Below are 17972 nucleotides of genomic sequence, written 5' to 3'. Positions count from 1 at the left end.
TGTGGATTCATGTAACTATAACCACAATTAAGATAAAGAACAGTTTCATCACAAAGATCCTTTATGCTATTTTATATTCATACCCATTTCCCTCTCCATTTTAGTAATTTAGTCACTGGTTTTTCTTTGTATTATATGACTTTGTAATTAATTGAAAAAAGATTGGCACTATGTTTTAGAAGATGTCTATTTTTACCTTTTTCCACATTGTACTATAACCATTTACAATAAGCCTAATACTATGTAAAATTTCAGTTCGTTTTATGTACATAGAACCATAGACTCTCGAAATCATATAATCCAGCATCTCCTGTGCACACCCTCCAAAAGCGAAACCAAAAATTTCATATGAAGCAACTCAATATTTATTAATTAACCTATGAATTTCTCAAATAACCAAGACCACCTTTTTTTTTTACTGCCTGATATAGTGTAATGTTAGATTACCTACCTGTGTGTTAACTTTTACTAGATTATGCTGCACTAAGAAACAATGGCAAATATCAGTAGGTTACAATAACAAAGGTTTATTTATTGCTCACATTATAGGTTCCCTAGTAATCTGCTATGGTTCTACTCCACAATTCTTTTGCCTTTCAGGATTCAGGATGAAGAAGCATCCTGTATTTTTGACATACTGTTCTCTTGGCAGAGAGAAAAGAGCTAGTGGAAACACAGAATAGCTCTTAAAGCTTCTACTTGGATCTGGAACTTTCTCATTTTTCACTGGCCAAAGTAAGTCACATGGCCAAGCCAAAAACAGAGTACCCACAGAGACACCTACAAGTCACATGGCGGCAGGCAGGGATGTTAATACTCTTATAAGAGTAGAATAAATGATTGAGAATTATAATACAACCTACTAAACTGCAGGATGGTATACTATGCTATACTTTTATAATAACTTTTTTCTTAGTAAAATTTATTATACTTTATAGCAGTCCCCTACTTTTTTGGCACCAGGGACCAGTGCACCTATGAGAAACTAATGCCTGCTGATCAATGATCTGAGGTGGAGCTGAGATGGTAATGCTAGCACTGGGAAGTGGCCGCTAATACAGATGAACCTTCATTTGCTAGCCCACCACTCACCTCCTGCTATGCAGCCTGGTTCCTAACAAGCTACAGACTGTTACTGCTCTGTGGCCAGGGTCTGTGGCGGGGGACAGCGGGGTAGGGAAGTTGGGGACCCCTGCTTTACATAATTTTTTCTTAATAAAATTAGCAGTCCTCTCACCCTCTTTTACTTTGTGGCAACTGATAAGAATTTATGATATAAATAATGAATAAATAATTACTTTAAAATTATTATAACATTAGAATTTTAAAAGGTCAGATTTTGATTGTGACAACTTTAGTTTTAAAAGTTTTCCTTTAGAAATATATTTATTTGTTAAAAATTCACATGCAATTTTGCATACCGATAACAAATTTTTGGATTTTTATATTTTCCCCCAAATTGAAAATAGCTTTATTGTTTTATTTTACTTATAAAAGGAGGACATGCTTAAAAAAAAGTTTTCGTAGAATACAGAATAATGTAAAGAATGTGAAAATTATTGTAATTCCATTATCCAAAGATAATCACTGTTACCATAGCTATACCTTTCACATTTTGTTCTCTGCATTCATTATGTGTATTGTGTACAGGACTTTTAAAAATCTAAAATGATTATATTTCAGTAAAAAAAAAGCCAGTTTTACTGAAACACACCAAGAGGACTCTTTGGTCATCTAGCTCAATGAGTGAATTGGCAATTTGGATGGCTTTTTCCATTCTCACTTAACTGTATCGTATTAGTATAGTAATCAGCACAAGGTGTACTTTAGAACACTTTAGTGAGCTAATGCCTTCTCAAATGTGTTGTGTAGTAACCTAATGAGTTTGTAATGTGATGATTAATAAGGTACAGTTTGGAGCTCAGGATTTCACTATGAATTTTTTTTTTCCCTAGATACTAAAAATTTAACTGAATTGTCTTTAAAAATTAACTCTTCCTTATTGAGGGAACACATTACATTTACTTTCTCTAGCAAAGTATTTATATCTTTGCCTGGAAATAGGGTGAATTTGTAATTTTTCATTCAAACTGGGACATCTTTGAGAATGAAAGTGGCACTGCAAATATTTTAAATTCTGTAAGTTTTTAAAAATATTTTTTCGGCCATCAAAATAGTTTTATTGAAACAATGGTAGATGAGTGAAACAATTCTATTCAGTCTGTTTTCAAAAATAAAAATTTCTAAAACATTTGTTCTATATTACAACAAAATAAAATCTTTACATTGGTTATCAGAATATTACAAAACACAAGCAGAATAAGTATTCTTGGTAATAATATTTTTATCAGCTTCTTAGCCATACCTTTCTCTAATAAGGTGTCCCTAATACTTTTCTGAACAATGTAATTATTTTCAAGTATATTTTAACTGGTTTTAATATTTTCATAAAATTGTCTGCAGTGTTTTTCAGACTTACATTTTATGGTTTGTGGTTGTTAACCCTTACACGTGACTCTTCTTCATAATCAGTAATATTTTAAATTGCTAATTACTTTCTGTATACATTGTGTACTACCTGGTTATCTCAGGAAAAATTTTACTAAATGGAGAATATTCTGAATTCTATTTTTTTCTTATTGAAAACTATAAGTTTATCAGGCTCAATATTTTCACAGGTAGTGTTTTTTGCTTCTTAAAGGTACTCTTTTTGACAAATATTTTTGTAAAACAAATCTTGTCATATAAGTTGTCACTATTTATGATTATTTTACATGTTTCATTAAATTTAAGTGCTGCAAAATTATAGGCTTTCTGTAATTTCATTTCATTCCAGTACAGAATATAGTTTTTCCAATTAAAAGTAAGAAGACTCTTTTGGCAGAACTCCCTCAATTCATTAAAGTGTTAATTATGGAATTTCAAAATTAAATCTTATATACTTCTTGAGCTTTTATCATGTAATTTGTTCAGTTCTTCCCATGCTTTTGAGGGATATATTTCCATGTCTTAGCAAATGTTGCTTATAATAATTGGTATTTGCTAAAAGCTTCAAAGCTAAAGTTTTTTTTGGAGCTTTATTCATTGAACTTTAATCTTTAATTAAAGATTTCCAACTGATTTTAAACAAAATGCAACCAATTTTTAGAGGACTTGTTTTCAGAAAGATTCAATACTAAGACACTTAGGTGGGATTTATAGTCAGATTTTCAAAGATTCCAGTCTTTAAAATCTGATGACAGGTTGCAAGTAGAGCACCCATAGCGCCGTGTTGAAGTTTTTTGTTTTGTTTTGGTATTCAATGGCATTTTTATCCTTAAAATTTTAACTGTGGATATATGAAAAAATTTATAAATTTTGACAGTTGCAGCTAACTCATTAATAGGGATGTCACTAGAGCTCCATTTTAAATTGAAATAGCCTTAAAAGTTTTATGCAAATTATCTCCATTTTCTAGAAAAATGGAAATTTAGGAAAGAATAGCAAATTATTTTCTAAGTAGCCCTCTATATTCCATTCTACTTTTCCTTTTCACATATAAATAATCACCTGGAACTAAGGTAATAACTTGAATTTGTCCCTTTTTCCATCCTCATTTTTCTTTATTTTTAGTACAAAATTAAGACATTTAATTTTGTATTAAATATACAATTTCTTTTTTTAGCTCATTATTTCTGAAAGAGCTTATTGGATAATAAAAAATGATTGCCAAACAACAAAAAGAAGTAAATAATTGTAGATTTATAACATACGATACATGACAAAACCACCTCGAGTTCTCAGACTTGACTCCTCTCACGTATTTCAGTTTCCCCTGATCTCAAATTTCTCACTGACTTAGCAGCCTGGTGCATCTTGCAACATTGCTCACTGACTGGCACACCAAATAGTCAGCAGGTGCACTAGTGTCAAATACTTCCGCTGTCTCAAAAGGCTATGAGGAGTTTGCTATACATGGTTGCTTATGTCTGAGGGTACTTTTCTGTGAGTCTTTTCCATGCTGTCCTTGAAGAGAAGGTGTTAGTTATGTTGTATCTGTAAATAATCAGGAAAAGAAAGATGGAATTATCACTCATTCTCTTCTCAGATTTCATCACTTGTTCAGGTGGTTAAAGTACTTACACACTACTAGCTGATAACTTGGCCAGAAGCTAGATGGATACAAGAGAGTTGTACTGAGTCCATCTTGGTTTATTTTAATGTGGCGATTAATAATAATAGTTCAAGAAAATGAGAAATCTGAAACAAACGATAAAGTAGATGGGATGCTGCGACAACAGATTGCAAATCAGTACTGTCCTGAACAAACCAGGGCATATGGGAAGCAGTATGGTGTTATGAAAGAGCATGGAACTTGGAGTGGGACGGACCTGCATTTATGTCCAATCTTTGCCATTTAAAAGCTTGGACAGGTAACCTTTCTGAGACTAGGTATATTAGGGTTCTTCAGAGAAACAACCAACAGGAGATACATACATACACCTGCACGCACGCTCATGGTCTGATTGACTTTAAGGAATTAGCTCAGGTGTTTGTGGAGTCTGGCAGGTCCTAATTCTGCAGGGCAGGCCAGCAGGCTTGGGACCTAGGGAAGAGCTGATGTTGTAGCTGAGTCTCAAGGCATTCTGGAGGCAGAATTCCTTTTCCTTCCAGGGACCTCATTCTTTTCTCATGAGGCCTTCAACGATTGGATGAGGCCCACCCACATTAATGAAGGGTAATTGCTTTAAGTCTACTGATTTAAATATTAATCACATCTAGAAAAATATCTTTACAGTAACATCTAGACTGGTGTTAGACCAAACAACTGGGTTCTGTAGCCTAGCCAAGTTGACACACAAAATTAACCTTCACCCTATGTTTCCTCATTTGTAAACTGGGAAGATAATATGTGCTCACAAGGATTAAATATTTATAAAGCACTTAACATAATGTGTTCTCAAAATAGGCACTCAGTGAATGTTGGTTTCTTAATCCAGTCTTGTACCCATTAAGACTACAGGTCCAGGCTTGATGCTTCAAGATTTTTCCCATTATCTTTGTATTTCTAACTAAGCCTCCCCTGCCCTCTCATCTACTTAATAAGCCCTGTGAAATCTAACATAAACTTTTCTTCAAAACATATCCTTTTCTATTTCCAGTGTTCAGATACTTTCCTGGGCCATTAAAATTATTTTCTAAATAGTCCTCTACATTCCATTCTACTTTTCCTCTTCACATATAATCACCTAGAACTAAGTTAATAACTCTTTAATTTGTCCCCTTTTTCCATCCTCATTTTTCTTTACTTTTATCATGACTGATGAAGCCCCTCATAAGTTGTATTATACAAAACTTCACAATCTTATCTCTCTACTCCTTATCACCATTCAGAACTTCTTGTGATTCTTTTCAGCATAACTGAGCTTTCTATTGCCTGTATGCCTTTGCGCATTGTTAACTCTGTATAGAATCACCCTCATCTGCCACTCATATTTCAAATTCCTGCACTGATATCACCCCCATGAAGCCTTCTTGGACTCCTTTCCTGGTTCCAGAACACTCTTACACATTCACGGAGAGGTGAACTCAAGCCTTCAAAAACTGATACTCCTAAATGACCTTTCGGACGGGATAATACATCTGTTCATCAACTGACCAAAGAACCCTTTGAATTATGGTATGAATCGAATGGCACTCCCTGCCTACAAGCATTTCAGATCTGAAGATATCAATATCTTTTTGTAAACCTGTATATTCATTTTATTACTTTGTCGAAATGGTTTTTGAATTGTATATATAGGTACTTTGGGCACTGGGGTAGAAGATGAATGCTTAAGGCTTTGGGCCTTTCAGCTATCTTTAAACAAATCATTTCACCCCTAATTTGTTACGCATTGGGTTTCTGGGTAAAATTTTGCATGAGGAAAAGAGTTCTGATGTCAAAAGTAACTTTAAAATTCTTGCTTTATTTCTTGTACTCAATTCTTAGTGATCTATGAGGCTGCCTTTATTCATTCCCACTTCCCCCTCCCACCCCCCCAAAAAAACCAAAATTTTTGAAATCAAGGATATTTTAATTCTATTTGTCTTTATTTTGCAAATATCTATCGAATCAATGCAAATATCTTAATAGAAGTTATTGAATAGCATTTAATTTCTAATTATTTATTTATTTTAGTTATCAAGTGGGAATCCTGTATATGAAAAGTACTATAGACAGGTAAGATTTTGTTTGTTTTCCTAGATTGAAAATAAAATATACTTTCAACCCTTGATTGTATATGTACAGATTACCAGCCAATTGGATAAATTTGACATGTCCTGTTTTTATTTTCTTGTGCTTTAGCCTCCTGGTTTGAGTACTTAATACTTTTGACAAACTCTCAGAAAAATAAAGGAAAGATAATTAAGCCCAAACATTTGTCTTAAATATCTATCTTAAAAATTCATATAACATTAGATATATCCATCCATCTAGGTATAAAAGTCCGACTTAGTTTAGAAACCAAATGGAAATGACTCTTATGTTGTTTTTGAGACTTATTGAAGTTTAATATTTACAAAGTTAAAATCGTGATTCTCATACAAATGTAAAATGAGTGTGTATCAAGGATTTTATTCAACTCATTAATTTCTGGGAGAACTAGTAAAGTATAAAAATGAGAATATGAGTTATAGAGATTTATATTCTCCAGACAGAATTTATTTCATTGATGTGGACAGGAATCGTTTGCATTGCTATCAGTTTTTTACAATTTAACCTCTCTCTTTACAGAGCGTACAGTAGCCTAGTTGCTAGAAAGTCTGTCAGGGGTACATACCATAGATCAGATAATCTCCTGAGGGTATAGACAATCTCATTTGCCCATTTCCAAATATTGCTTAATTTTTCCTAATAATTATCTCACCTCGTGATCATGATCTCAGAAAAGGCTGGTCTCATTATATTTGACCTGGCTATTTACATAGTTGCAGCAAGTATTAATTAACCATTATAGGTCTCCTTGGGTGTGACTTGCAAATGTACACAACCATACATGCACTATTTAATAACTTCTAAGTCCAGAGGATTAATTTTTGCCGGAAATTTCTAAAGAATTTTAGATCGTACTTTTTACAGCCTCTGTTCTCTGTCTTGAAGCTAGAATCCAACCTTTGAAATACCCTCCCCACCAAATTTCACCTGCAGTATATATAAATTTGAGTGAATGTATCTTATCTTGAAGGTTCCCATATCTGCTAAGGTTCCTAGCCTGCTAAGTGACCTTGTTTTACTGAGACTGGGACCTTATAAACCCAACTGCAGGCCTGTTTTCTTGCCCGGGCTTTGTAGACATTGGCTCCACATAAAGTCAGTTCTTGTTCCTTAATAGTGGCTTGTTCTAGCTGAATAAAAGAGAATCATTCTCAAATAAGACCTTGTTTTGCACAATTGATTTACTCAATTATATCCCGATAAAAAGACCAATTGTTACTTAACCTATGCGATAACTATATTGCCATAAAAGGTAAGGACATTCAGTTAAAGGATTTATTTTTGAATTCTGAAGAGTCAGAATCAGATACCATTGAAAACTATTTCTTTCACTTTACAAACACAGAGCTTGTTAAATTGAGGGTTAGAGATAGTATTGGAAGAAAAAGGGCTTTCCCACATATCCTTTACCAAAGAGAATATTAAAAATAATACCAACAGTATTCCAAGTAAATAACCATAATTAAATTTTCTTCAGTAGTTCATTCAGTCTTATGTAATTCTTATTCTCCTGCATCTTGGATCAGGAGTCTGCTTTTATGAAATAAATCTACTTCTGGACTACAAAGAGTGCTTGCTGGAAATTCTGACCTAGTCCACCATTACAGTCTGAAAGTTGTCTAAGTGATGTCGTCAGCTGAGAAGTCTTTACCCAAAAGCCCTTATTTTGAAGTGTGAACAATTCAGGGTACAGTGTTATAGGCCTTTATATGAGGCTCTAAGACTGACTTTCTTTGTTGAAGACTTAATTCTAGTTGTTAGCTTATGGTAGAGACTTGAGGCAGGCGTCAGAGTACAACAGAAATTGCCTGTAGATGACAATGACTAGATGGTTATGTTTAATTTATTATAGTAACCAAAAGAATGGAAAATAGAAAAATTCTTTATTGGAATACAGTATATAAATATTTCATAGGAGTTTGATTAATGTTCCCCGGAGTGCCTCTGTATTTAGACTAGACTGGAAGTAGGTGTTCTTTTTTTCTCCACCCTGGTCAGGGAGAAAGGAAAAAAAAGGAGTTCTGGAGAGTTCCAGAGGCAGGTTTCCCAACCCTTTTTGTACTTCTTTGTTACCCCAAATTTGGACTTGGCAATTCTTTCTTTTTTACTGAGTGCCTGATGTATCCCATGTTTTAGCACTTGAAAGAAAGGATTTCTCTTTTGCTGCTTTGCTGGGATTGGCCTGTCCAGAATGCTTTGTATATGTTTACAGCAAACTTAATCTTTTAAAATATTAGAAAAATAGCCAACTGACAAATAGCCTAGTATCATGTTATTTTTCCCATAACTTTTTAAAACTTACTTTTCATTTCTACAAATAGAACTTTAGGAAATCTTTACAGAAGTGAGAGTCATTATTTTTTTGAACTGTTTTTCCATTCTTGCTGACCTCATTCTGTCTTAAAGGAAAGTCCCCCTCAGTTAAAGTGATGTGTTTCCCTTAATGTGCTTTAGGAGCGGAACAGCTTTTAGAAATATTTCTTTAAGTTTATTATGGAATCACTGCTGGTTTTAGAGCTGCTTTGATTTTTTAATAAAGTGTTACAGTTTCTAAGAGTAAGTGTAAAAGCAGAAGTTAATGATTTAAAGATGTTTGAAAAAACAGATAACATATGCAGCTATTCCCATTTGTCAAAAGACCTCTCCAGGAAATGCTGCCCTTTCTCTCCTATTGCTAGAGTTAAGTTTATTGAAATTTAAATAGCAACTGTAGAAGACTTGGAGTCAGGAGATATGTGTTAATGCTATGACTCCACTAATTTGCTCTACTTCCTCTGAGCTTCAGTTCTCTCATTTGTGTAATGGGCGTGATTAAAAAATACTTTGTAAATTGCCAGTGCTGTCGATGGTACTCTCTTCATTCAGCTCTCCATATATTCCTTGGCCTAGTTTAGTCAAAGGATTCCTTTTTTGAAAAAGCCAGTTGCCAAAACACAGGAAGGAAGGCCAGTAAATGTTGATAATTTTGTCTTTGTGTTTGTTGTTGTCATCTTACAGTTTATCTCTTTTCAGGTTGATACGGGCAGTACTGGAAGGGTATTAGCTTCTGATGCTGCTGCTTTCCTGAAAAAATCAGGGCTTCCCGACCTAATACTTGGAAAGGTAGTATTTGTTCATTATAACTACATTATAATGAATAATTGGTAGTGTAGATGAATTGGATGCAAATTGAGAAAGATATCAAGAAACTTAGAAGTTAGAATAGAACTGAGTCATAGAAGCAGTTAAATAATAGAAGGGAGAGAATTTGTGGTATAGTTATTTACCCTCTTGAAAAGTAAGGTGTTTTTCAAATTTTTAGAAAACAAATTACATTTTAGTAGGATGAAATGAGGAAGTTATAGTACATTTGGGTATTGTGGGGAGAAACAGTGCAGACTGGGAACATTTCCACCCACTCAGAGAGTTGGCTCTATTTCTACTTCCTCTGAGTTTAATATGTGATGAATAGAGTGGGGGATGAGAAGCTTAGGAAAGAAAGGTAGAAAGTCCCTCTCCTGATTTGATCTCCTGGTGAAGTCTTATATGTGATATTGACATGTATTCAAAACCCTGAAAAGTTATCATTAATAATTTAATTATTTACAGATAAACATTAACTATTTCAACTTGCATATAAGAAAGAATATCACTTTAATAAGGATCTAAAATCAAAATAGTATGTTTTAGTAAAAAGAACATTAGACTTAGAGTTAGAACCTAAGTTAATGAAAAAGGTATTGAACTGGAAGTTAGAACCTGAGTTTCAGTTCTTTCCCTGATGTGTTAAATGTTCTTGAGTAAGTCATTTAACTTCACTGGGCCTTAGTATCTATGTGTAGGGTTTCACTGAATAATCTTTAAGATTCCTTTCCACTTTGAATTCTATGATCCTTAAATCTAATTACCAAAGAGCATGATGTTGTAAATTGCAAGGATTAAATTTATCTTTTAAGGTTTTTTTTTTTGTTTGTTTAAAATACAGATTGATACTTCTTTTTTTCTAAATTTCAGATTTGGGATTTGGCTGACACCGATGGCAAAGGTGTCCTGAGCAAACAAGTAAGATTCATATGAAAAGTTTTTTGAGTGATTGAGAATAAAAAATAGCCAGCAGTTTTCTGTATTTTTAGAATTTTTTTTTTAACTAACAGAATTTTGCAAAGGCAAATGTCATAACAATGAAAATATTTCTAATCAGTAGACACTAAAGTAACTAATGTCCAAAGGTTAACATTAGTTTGGCGACATTGTTCTGGACTGTCTCAGTCTGTTCTGACTGCTATAACAAAATACCATAGACTGGGTGGCTTGTACACAGAAATTTATTGCTCATAGTTTTAGAGGCTGAAAGTCTGAGATCAGGGTGTCAACATGGTCAGATGAGGACTCTCTGATTGCAGACTTTTTGTTGTATCTGCGCATGGCAGAAAGTGCTAGGGATCTCTCTGGATCCTCTTTTATAAGGCTCTAATTCCATTCACGAGGACTCCACACTGATGGCTTAAGTACCTCCCAAAGGGCCTACTAATACCATCATCTTTGGGGGGTATGATTTCAACATAAAATTTTTGGGTGACACATCAAACAGTAGCATGGAATTTTTTTTCAGTCTTTCAGAGATTTTGCTCTTTGTATCTTATTAATTAAATATCTTACATGTACAGAGTTTATAAATAAATGTGGATTTTATTAATTGTTAAGATGGTATTCCCTTATACATTTGAAAGGAATTCTTGGCTAATCAAACCTAAGTGTTCTGGTCTAGGTCTTACTTCTGACAAAAGCGGTTTACAGGCTAGATGTAAACCTACACCAGAAATATGTGAAAGTCGTTATGGGCGTGTGCTTGTTGGGGATGGATTTCAGAGTCCTACAGGACTGAATTCAAAGCTTGCTACCACCAGAAATATGTGAAAGTCGTTATGGGCGTGTGCCTTGAAGTTCTGCTTGTTGGGGATGGATTTCAGTCCTACAGGACTGAATTCAAAGCTTGCTAAATGCTGTTATACTGGGTGAGCACTGCTGCTCAAAGCTAATTCCTACCCTGTGGGAATGGCTGAAGCAGGATCAAACTCAGAAAAGGGATGAGAAAACATTTGATGAGAGGGTCAGAATACCCAGTCTCTTAATTAAGATTCCAGGGCTAGATTGTAGTCTCTATTGGAACTCCTGGGCGGAAGGGCCAATCTGATACATTGGAGACATAGGAACACTAAATTCATCTGGGCACCCAGGGCACTCAGGGTTCAGTGTACTTGGTCAACAAATATTTGTTGAGTACCTGTTTTGAGCCAGGCTTTGGAAATACAGAGATGAGCATGACAGATGTGGTTCTTATTTTCATGAATTTACCATTTAATATTGAGTTTAAATTGTCTTTGTTACATATAGGTTGCTGGATTTATGGGTCTGTAGTTAAACTTTGATGTTTTCTTTGGAGAAATAGGAGAAAATAATACCTAAATGTTATCAAAAGCCATCTCAATTTAAGATTATAAATTTTGAAACTATCAATCAGGTGACTCAGTCATTGCTAATCCAGAAAAACAGAGAATAACCGTACAGCATCAAAAACAATTATATAACTGCTTGACTTCAAAATATTTGTAAATCTCTCCCAAAGGTCCTTGGGTTTTTGGCAAAAATGACAGTAGGTGCTTTCCTCCTATTGTATGGTTTTATTTTGTTCCTCATAAAACATTGCTAGGTAGGTATTAGCCACCCTTTTATGGAAGATTTTTATTTAACTTGCCCATGGCCTCACTACTTTTAGTAGAACTAGAGTTTATTGCAGGACTGTTTCACTTCAGAGCCTGTCTATCCTGTAGGAGTAGATTCGATTACCTAATTGAGTAGTTTGAATCTCATATTGAATGAGAAGTAAAAGAGGGTTAATGTTGGAATACTTAGAATGTATTCTGAGATACCAGCATTTAAAGATTGGAGGAGGCATTGACTCCAACAGAAGAGACTTGAAAGGTTGGAGGAGAACTGGGAGAGCTTTAAGAAGCTATGCTGCTGGAGAGGAGGAGAGCTTCAGGGAAGATCAGACTTTCCAGGCTGTCAAAAGAACAAATAGGCCTTTTTTTTTTTTTTTTTTTAAGAGTCTATTATATTTGGTAGCTAGGATGTTTATTAAATTTTGATCTAAGCTTTCAAATGCCCCAAATCCAAGGACCTTTGGAGGAGATTTACAAGTATTTCGAAGTCAAGCAGTTATATAATTGTTTTGATGCTGTGCGGTTATTCTGTCATTTTTTGGGGAATAGCAATGATTGAGTCACTTGAATGATACAGTTTGAAAATTTATAATCTTAAATTTAGAGATGACTTTTGATAAAATTTAGATATTTTCTTCTAGGCCTTTTTAAGATTATTTTTCTTACTTAAATGATAAGCATTTCTTAATATTAAATATTCTTTGAAGCATGATTATTAATTTTGCTCAATATCTACTGTCCATATGTATCACAATTTATTTATGTATTTTTCCATTTATATTAACACTTTCTTGCTAATTATAATGTTCAGAATATCTTTGTAGATCTCTTCTCAATTTTATTATTTTTTTAAATTAAGTTTATTGGGGTAACATTGGTTAATACAATTATATAATTTTTAGGTGTACATTATAATTTAACATCTGTATATTCTCAATTTTAAAGCAAATTTTTCAAGCAAATGTGCTGTTAAATTTGTTGCTACATAAAACCTCGGAATAATTGTGAGTTGTTTTGTATTTTCAAATTATAAGTATGTGTGTGGGTGGATAATTAGATAGATGGATGGATGGATGGTTAGATAGGTGAATAGGTAGAAAGATAATGTTCTTATCATTCATACTTTTCTTTCTCAGGAATTCTTCATTGCTTTGCGTCTTGTGGCATGTGCTCAGAATGGATTGGAGGTTTCACTGAGTAGCTTGAACTTGGCTGTTCCTCCACCAAGATTTGTAAGAAATGCTTTAAAATTTAAATTGTATTTAATTCAAAATAAATGATACTGCATGATTTAAAAATTAAAGTTACTCTATTAAAAAAATTCCACCTACCTCTATCACCCAGCTACCTAATTTTCTTCCTTAATGGCTACTATTCTTATTAGTTTCTTGTGTGTCCTTCCAGAGTTATTATATGTGTATATAAAGAAATATATATACCTATTTCCTCATTTCATATTAAATGTAGCATACTCTACACATGATTCTGTACCTTATTTTAATAACTTAAAATGTTTTGGAGATCTTTACATATCATTACATAACAGATTCTTTATTCTTTTTAATAACTGCTTATTATTTCCTTGCTTCTATTTACCATAATTTATATAACTTCCTATTGATAGGCTTTTAGATTGTTTCTAGGCTTTTATTTTTAAAAATGCTGTAATGGATAATAACCTTGAATATATATCATTTTGCATGTGCAGAAATTATTTATATATGTAAATTCTCAGAAATGGAATTGCTGTTTCAAAAGTTTGTGCATTTGTAATTTTTACATGTAATATCAACTTTTCTTTCGTCGTGGTTGTACTAGTTCACACTCTTACCAACAATTGGTTGAGTGCATTTTTGCTAACATACTGTTGTCAAACTTTTGGATCCTTGTCATTTTCGATCAGTTGCAAATGGAATGTAACTAGTTTTATTTGTCCTGTTGGTTTTATAGAATAAGGTTAAATAGTTTTTCTCATGCTTATGACTCATTTACACTTCCTTTATGTGAAATATCTGTATACAGCCTTTATTTTTCTTGGGTTTCTAGTCTTTTTTCTAATTGAATTCTAGAGGCTCTTTGTATATTAGGAAAACAGCTGTTTGTCTGTATTAGTTGCAAGTGTTTTTTTCCCAATTTGTCATTTGTCTTTTGATTTTGATTTTTTTATGTAAATGAATTATTAGGATTTAATTTTTTTATGTTTTTTTTTTTTTTTAACATTTACATCAGTCCTGATGTAAGGTGTGAGTATGGATTCTAGTTTATGTTTTTTCTAGATGGCTACTTTATAGATCTAATAGAGTTTATTGAATAAGCAATCTTTTTCTTACTGATTTGAAATGCCATCTCAATCATATGCTAAATTCTCGTATGTATTTTGGTTTCTTTCTGGATTTTTCTGTTCTTTCCATGGATCTGTTTATTGATATGTGATCTCACATTGTTTTAATGATCATATTTGGCCATTTGTTTTTATATCTGATAGGGCTAGTTCTCTCCATCATACTCCTTTTTTCAAAAGTTTTATGACTCTTGCTTGTTTTTAAATTCAGTATTTTAAAAGTTGTTGGTCTGAATATTATGAATTTAACTTCAGTTTTGAGGATTTTCTGTATTTCTAAGTTTAGGCATCTAGCCATGGAGTCTGAGGGTTAATATAGGGATATGTTGTCTAACTATGTTATAAATTTTTTTCAAAGATATTAATCTGTCTCTACAAGTAAATAAACGTAATTACTTGGGCATGTTGTTGATAGGTTCATGTACTTGTAACTTAGAACTCTTGGTTCGGTGCTTGTCCCAGTCTGCTTTTCTTAAATAGTGTTGGGAAGAAGTCATCAGTTAACAGGGCCATAAATATTTTTGTTACATTTAGATATCTTTATCTCAGTTGTAATAGATTTCTTCTTATATGTTTTCTACTTATATATTTTAGTTAGTGCTCCACAATAATTTGTGCAGCTAACTCAGCTAACTCAATTTTTGTTTCATTTGTACTTAGATGAAGGTCTAATAGAATTAATGTAAAATAGTTAATGTAAAGTAGCATCCTGTGTTCATTGAGATCCAAAATTTTGTATGAATGTATTTAAATCCAAAGACCACTTTTTATTCATTGTTTATTGATGTGAGGATTTCAGCACTTGATGTGCTTGCTATATTTTCCTTTTTAGCATGATACCAGTAGTCCCTTGCTAATCAGTGGAACCTCTGCAGCTGAGCTCCCATGGGCCGTAAAAGTAAGTAACTATTTTCTCCTTGACTCTGTTTTGCTTCAACATGATACTCTCTCCCTGCTTTCAAGATATATTGGTAATCTGTACTAGACTTTCATTTTTCACCATTGGGGAAATACTGGTATTAGAAATCTTTGGAGGCATCTTACAGCTCTGTCAATCATTTTGTGACAATATTGGCTTAATCTCATTACTGTTATATTGTAAACTAAGAATAATTGATGTCATATCCTGTATTAACTAAAATACTTGATGAATAGGCAGTTTACCCCACTGGTATTATTTCTTGCTTAAAAATTCTGGTTAAATAGATATTCTCTTTATGGATCTAAAATAAATAATTATTTATGAAATCTTTTATGAAATGGATATTTTGCTTTATAGTTATTTGGAGACACCACGCTGGTTATAACTATCTTACTTGATTTTTTAAATTATAATTTTAAGTAGAATTATAATTTAGCATATCAAAAGACCTTTAATAAATGTGTACAGTTTTGTCAGAAAGCCATTTTGGTTCGTTTGTCTGTGTATGCTGTGTGCTCTTAATTAATTTAAATATTGTAAGGATTTGGCCATGACTGGGCAAATCATAAACAATAGTTTTTTGTATACAAGTAACTTTTCAGGATTTTAGGAAATTCTTGTTATTGACAAGAAAAAGAAATCTTGCTTTGGGGAAAATGTGTGAAGCTTGATATCATTCCTATGGTAGTGATTTTCTTTCTAAAATTTGTTTGAGTTTGATATGTGATAGAATGTCACTGACTAGTTGTGTTCTTATAAAAATTACTTCCTTGGTATGGATCTGTTTAAGTGAGAGGGTTCAGCTAAGGTGTTCTTCTCAAAACCCTTCTGTCACCGAAATCTTTTGATTCTAACCTAACAGTAGAAAAGCAAAGATAGTGTTCCAGGTACAGAAGGAATAGAGGGGATATTGAACTCTTGAGTAGAGTAACTTAAATTATTATTTACTATATTTTGATAAAAGTGAAAATGATTTTTAAATGAGAGTTAGAAAAATATGTTGTCTGTTCTTTGGGGGCTTAATTTTTATAACTGCAGTTAAATCCTTTTCACCATTATTTTAACTTGTGATCTTTTTTATATTATAGTCTGAAGATAAGGCCACATATGATGCAATTTTTGATAGTTTAAGCCCAGTAAATGGATTTCTGTCAGGTGATAAAGTGAAACCAGTGTTGCTCAACTCTAAGTTACCTGTGGATATCCTTGGAAGAGTAAGATATTATTATAATCTAAATGTACTTTTTATGTGTTTTCATTTTGTATCTACCAGGAGCACTTATAACTCGTTGTTAAAAAATGTTCAGATCTTATTTTGAAGTTGTGTTATTACAGAATTTTGTGTGTTCTAACAACATGTAAAATCACTGCCAATTTATTTCTTTATTTGGTTAATCCATTTTAAATAAGAGTATTTGAAATTAGCTATATCTATAAGCCCCTTAAGTAGGTCCCGTTTTTCTTTGTGTATATACTCTGACCTCCCAATTCCTTGACTTGATTTCCAGAGACCATCAGTATTTTTCATCTGCCACCTACATCATGGCTTTATCATGGGACCTTGTCATAAGGAATAGTTTCATCTCTGAAATTATAAATTCTCTCTAAATAGAACTTCCTGTCTTTCTAGATCTGTTTCTTAGATACTTGCAAGACTATTGCAATTGTTTGACTTCATCAAGACTTTTAAATATCAGATTTCTTTCTTTCTCCATCTTTTGAATTTTCTTCTTTCTTCATCCAACTTGAGTTTTTGTGGTCCACAGTTTCATGCTGGTATTTTTAGCTTCCTTTACCATGTTTTCTAAATTCTTTCCTGCCTGGTGATAATCCAGCTTTGCATGAAGCTAATTGACTACCTTCTCTATGGTTGCATATAGACTACTGAGAAAGTCTGATAAAGATTGGTATCATAATTTAATGATTACCAACTTCAGCTGGGCTTCCTTTACTGCCAACCACTCTTGTGCTGTTTCCATAGTGATTCCTCTCTACCACTCTCATTAAATCTCCAGCCCTTTCTTTAATCCCTTGCTCAGTCAGATGAGGTAGGGTCAAATCCTGGCTGCACCGCTTTTTAGCTGCGTGACCTTGGGCAAATAATTATAAAACCATGTTTCAGTTTTTGATCTTTAAAATGAGTGTGATTCTCAGTTTATAGGGTTGTAAGGATTAAATGTGATAACATATGGAAAGTACTTAGCACAGTGCTTGGTACATACTCTTCGAATGCTAGCTGCCATGGTAATAACAACTACCACCACACCACCAGCAGTAGTACTACTGGGTCAGCGTTGCATAAAAGTTAGGTGCTCAATAAATATTAATCTAAAAGTCATTTTCTAGTATTGTTTCCCACTAATCATTTCTCTTCTGTGTGGTCAGTATGAAATTTCTAAGCTATGAATATAATCTTCTTATTTTTTTACTTAAAATGTCTCATTACTTAGAAGCTTCCCATTGCATATAGGATAAAGTCCAAACTCCTTTCAAGGCATTTAATGACCAGGCACTTGCTTATCTCCATTCCTGTCTTTCACCAGCACACTTTCTCTCCCTGCCCCAAGTAAGATTTTGCTGAATGACTTAAATATCTTTAAGTATATAACATAGTTTTATAGCTGGTCTAAAGCTATGGAATTTACTCTAGATTTAAACCACATCTACCAGGGCCTTTGTAAGCGTTGGCCATTATTAGCTGGTTAATGATTCATAATACAGTACTCATTGCACATTTCTTTTAGTTAATTTGAGATTATAGTGTAGGGA

At 33.1% G+C, this 17972-nt stretch overlaps 1 protein-coding gene across 2 annotated transcripts in view; it reads left to right on the top strand.

Moving 5' to 3' along the window:
• Window positions 1-17972, top strand: part of EPS15 (epidermal growth factor receptor pathway substrate 15) — a 111753-nt gene that overhangs the window by 21759 nt on the left and 72022 nt on the right. For both annotated transcript variants that reach the window (XM_006919182.3, XM_006919183.3), the window contains exons 2-7: window positions 6161-6202; window positions 9251-9340; window positions 10232-10279; window positions 13077-13172; window positions 15114-15179; window positions 16292-16417. In XM_006919182.3, the coding sequence (XP_006919244.1) occupies window positions 6161-6202; window positions 9251-9340; window positions 10232-10279; window positions 13077-13172; window positions 15114-15179; window positions 16292-16417 (468 nt within the window). The remainder of the gene's footprint in view (window positions 1-6160; window positions 6203-9250; window positions 9341-10231; window positions 10280-13076; window positions 13173-15113; window positions 15180-16291; window positions 16418-17972) is intronic.

This window comes from Pteropus alecto, unplaced genomic scaffold (assembly GCF_000325575.1).
Source record: "Pteropus alecto unplaced genomic scaffold, ASM32557v1 scaffold25, whole genome shotgun sequence".
Taxonomy (NCBI): domain Eukaryota; kingdom Metazoa; phylum Chordata; class Mammalia; order Chiroptera; family Pteropodidae; genus Pteropus; species Pteropus alecto.
Note: the sequence above shows the minus strand (reverse complement) of the source record. Positions and strands in the feature narration are given on the sequence as shown.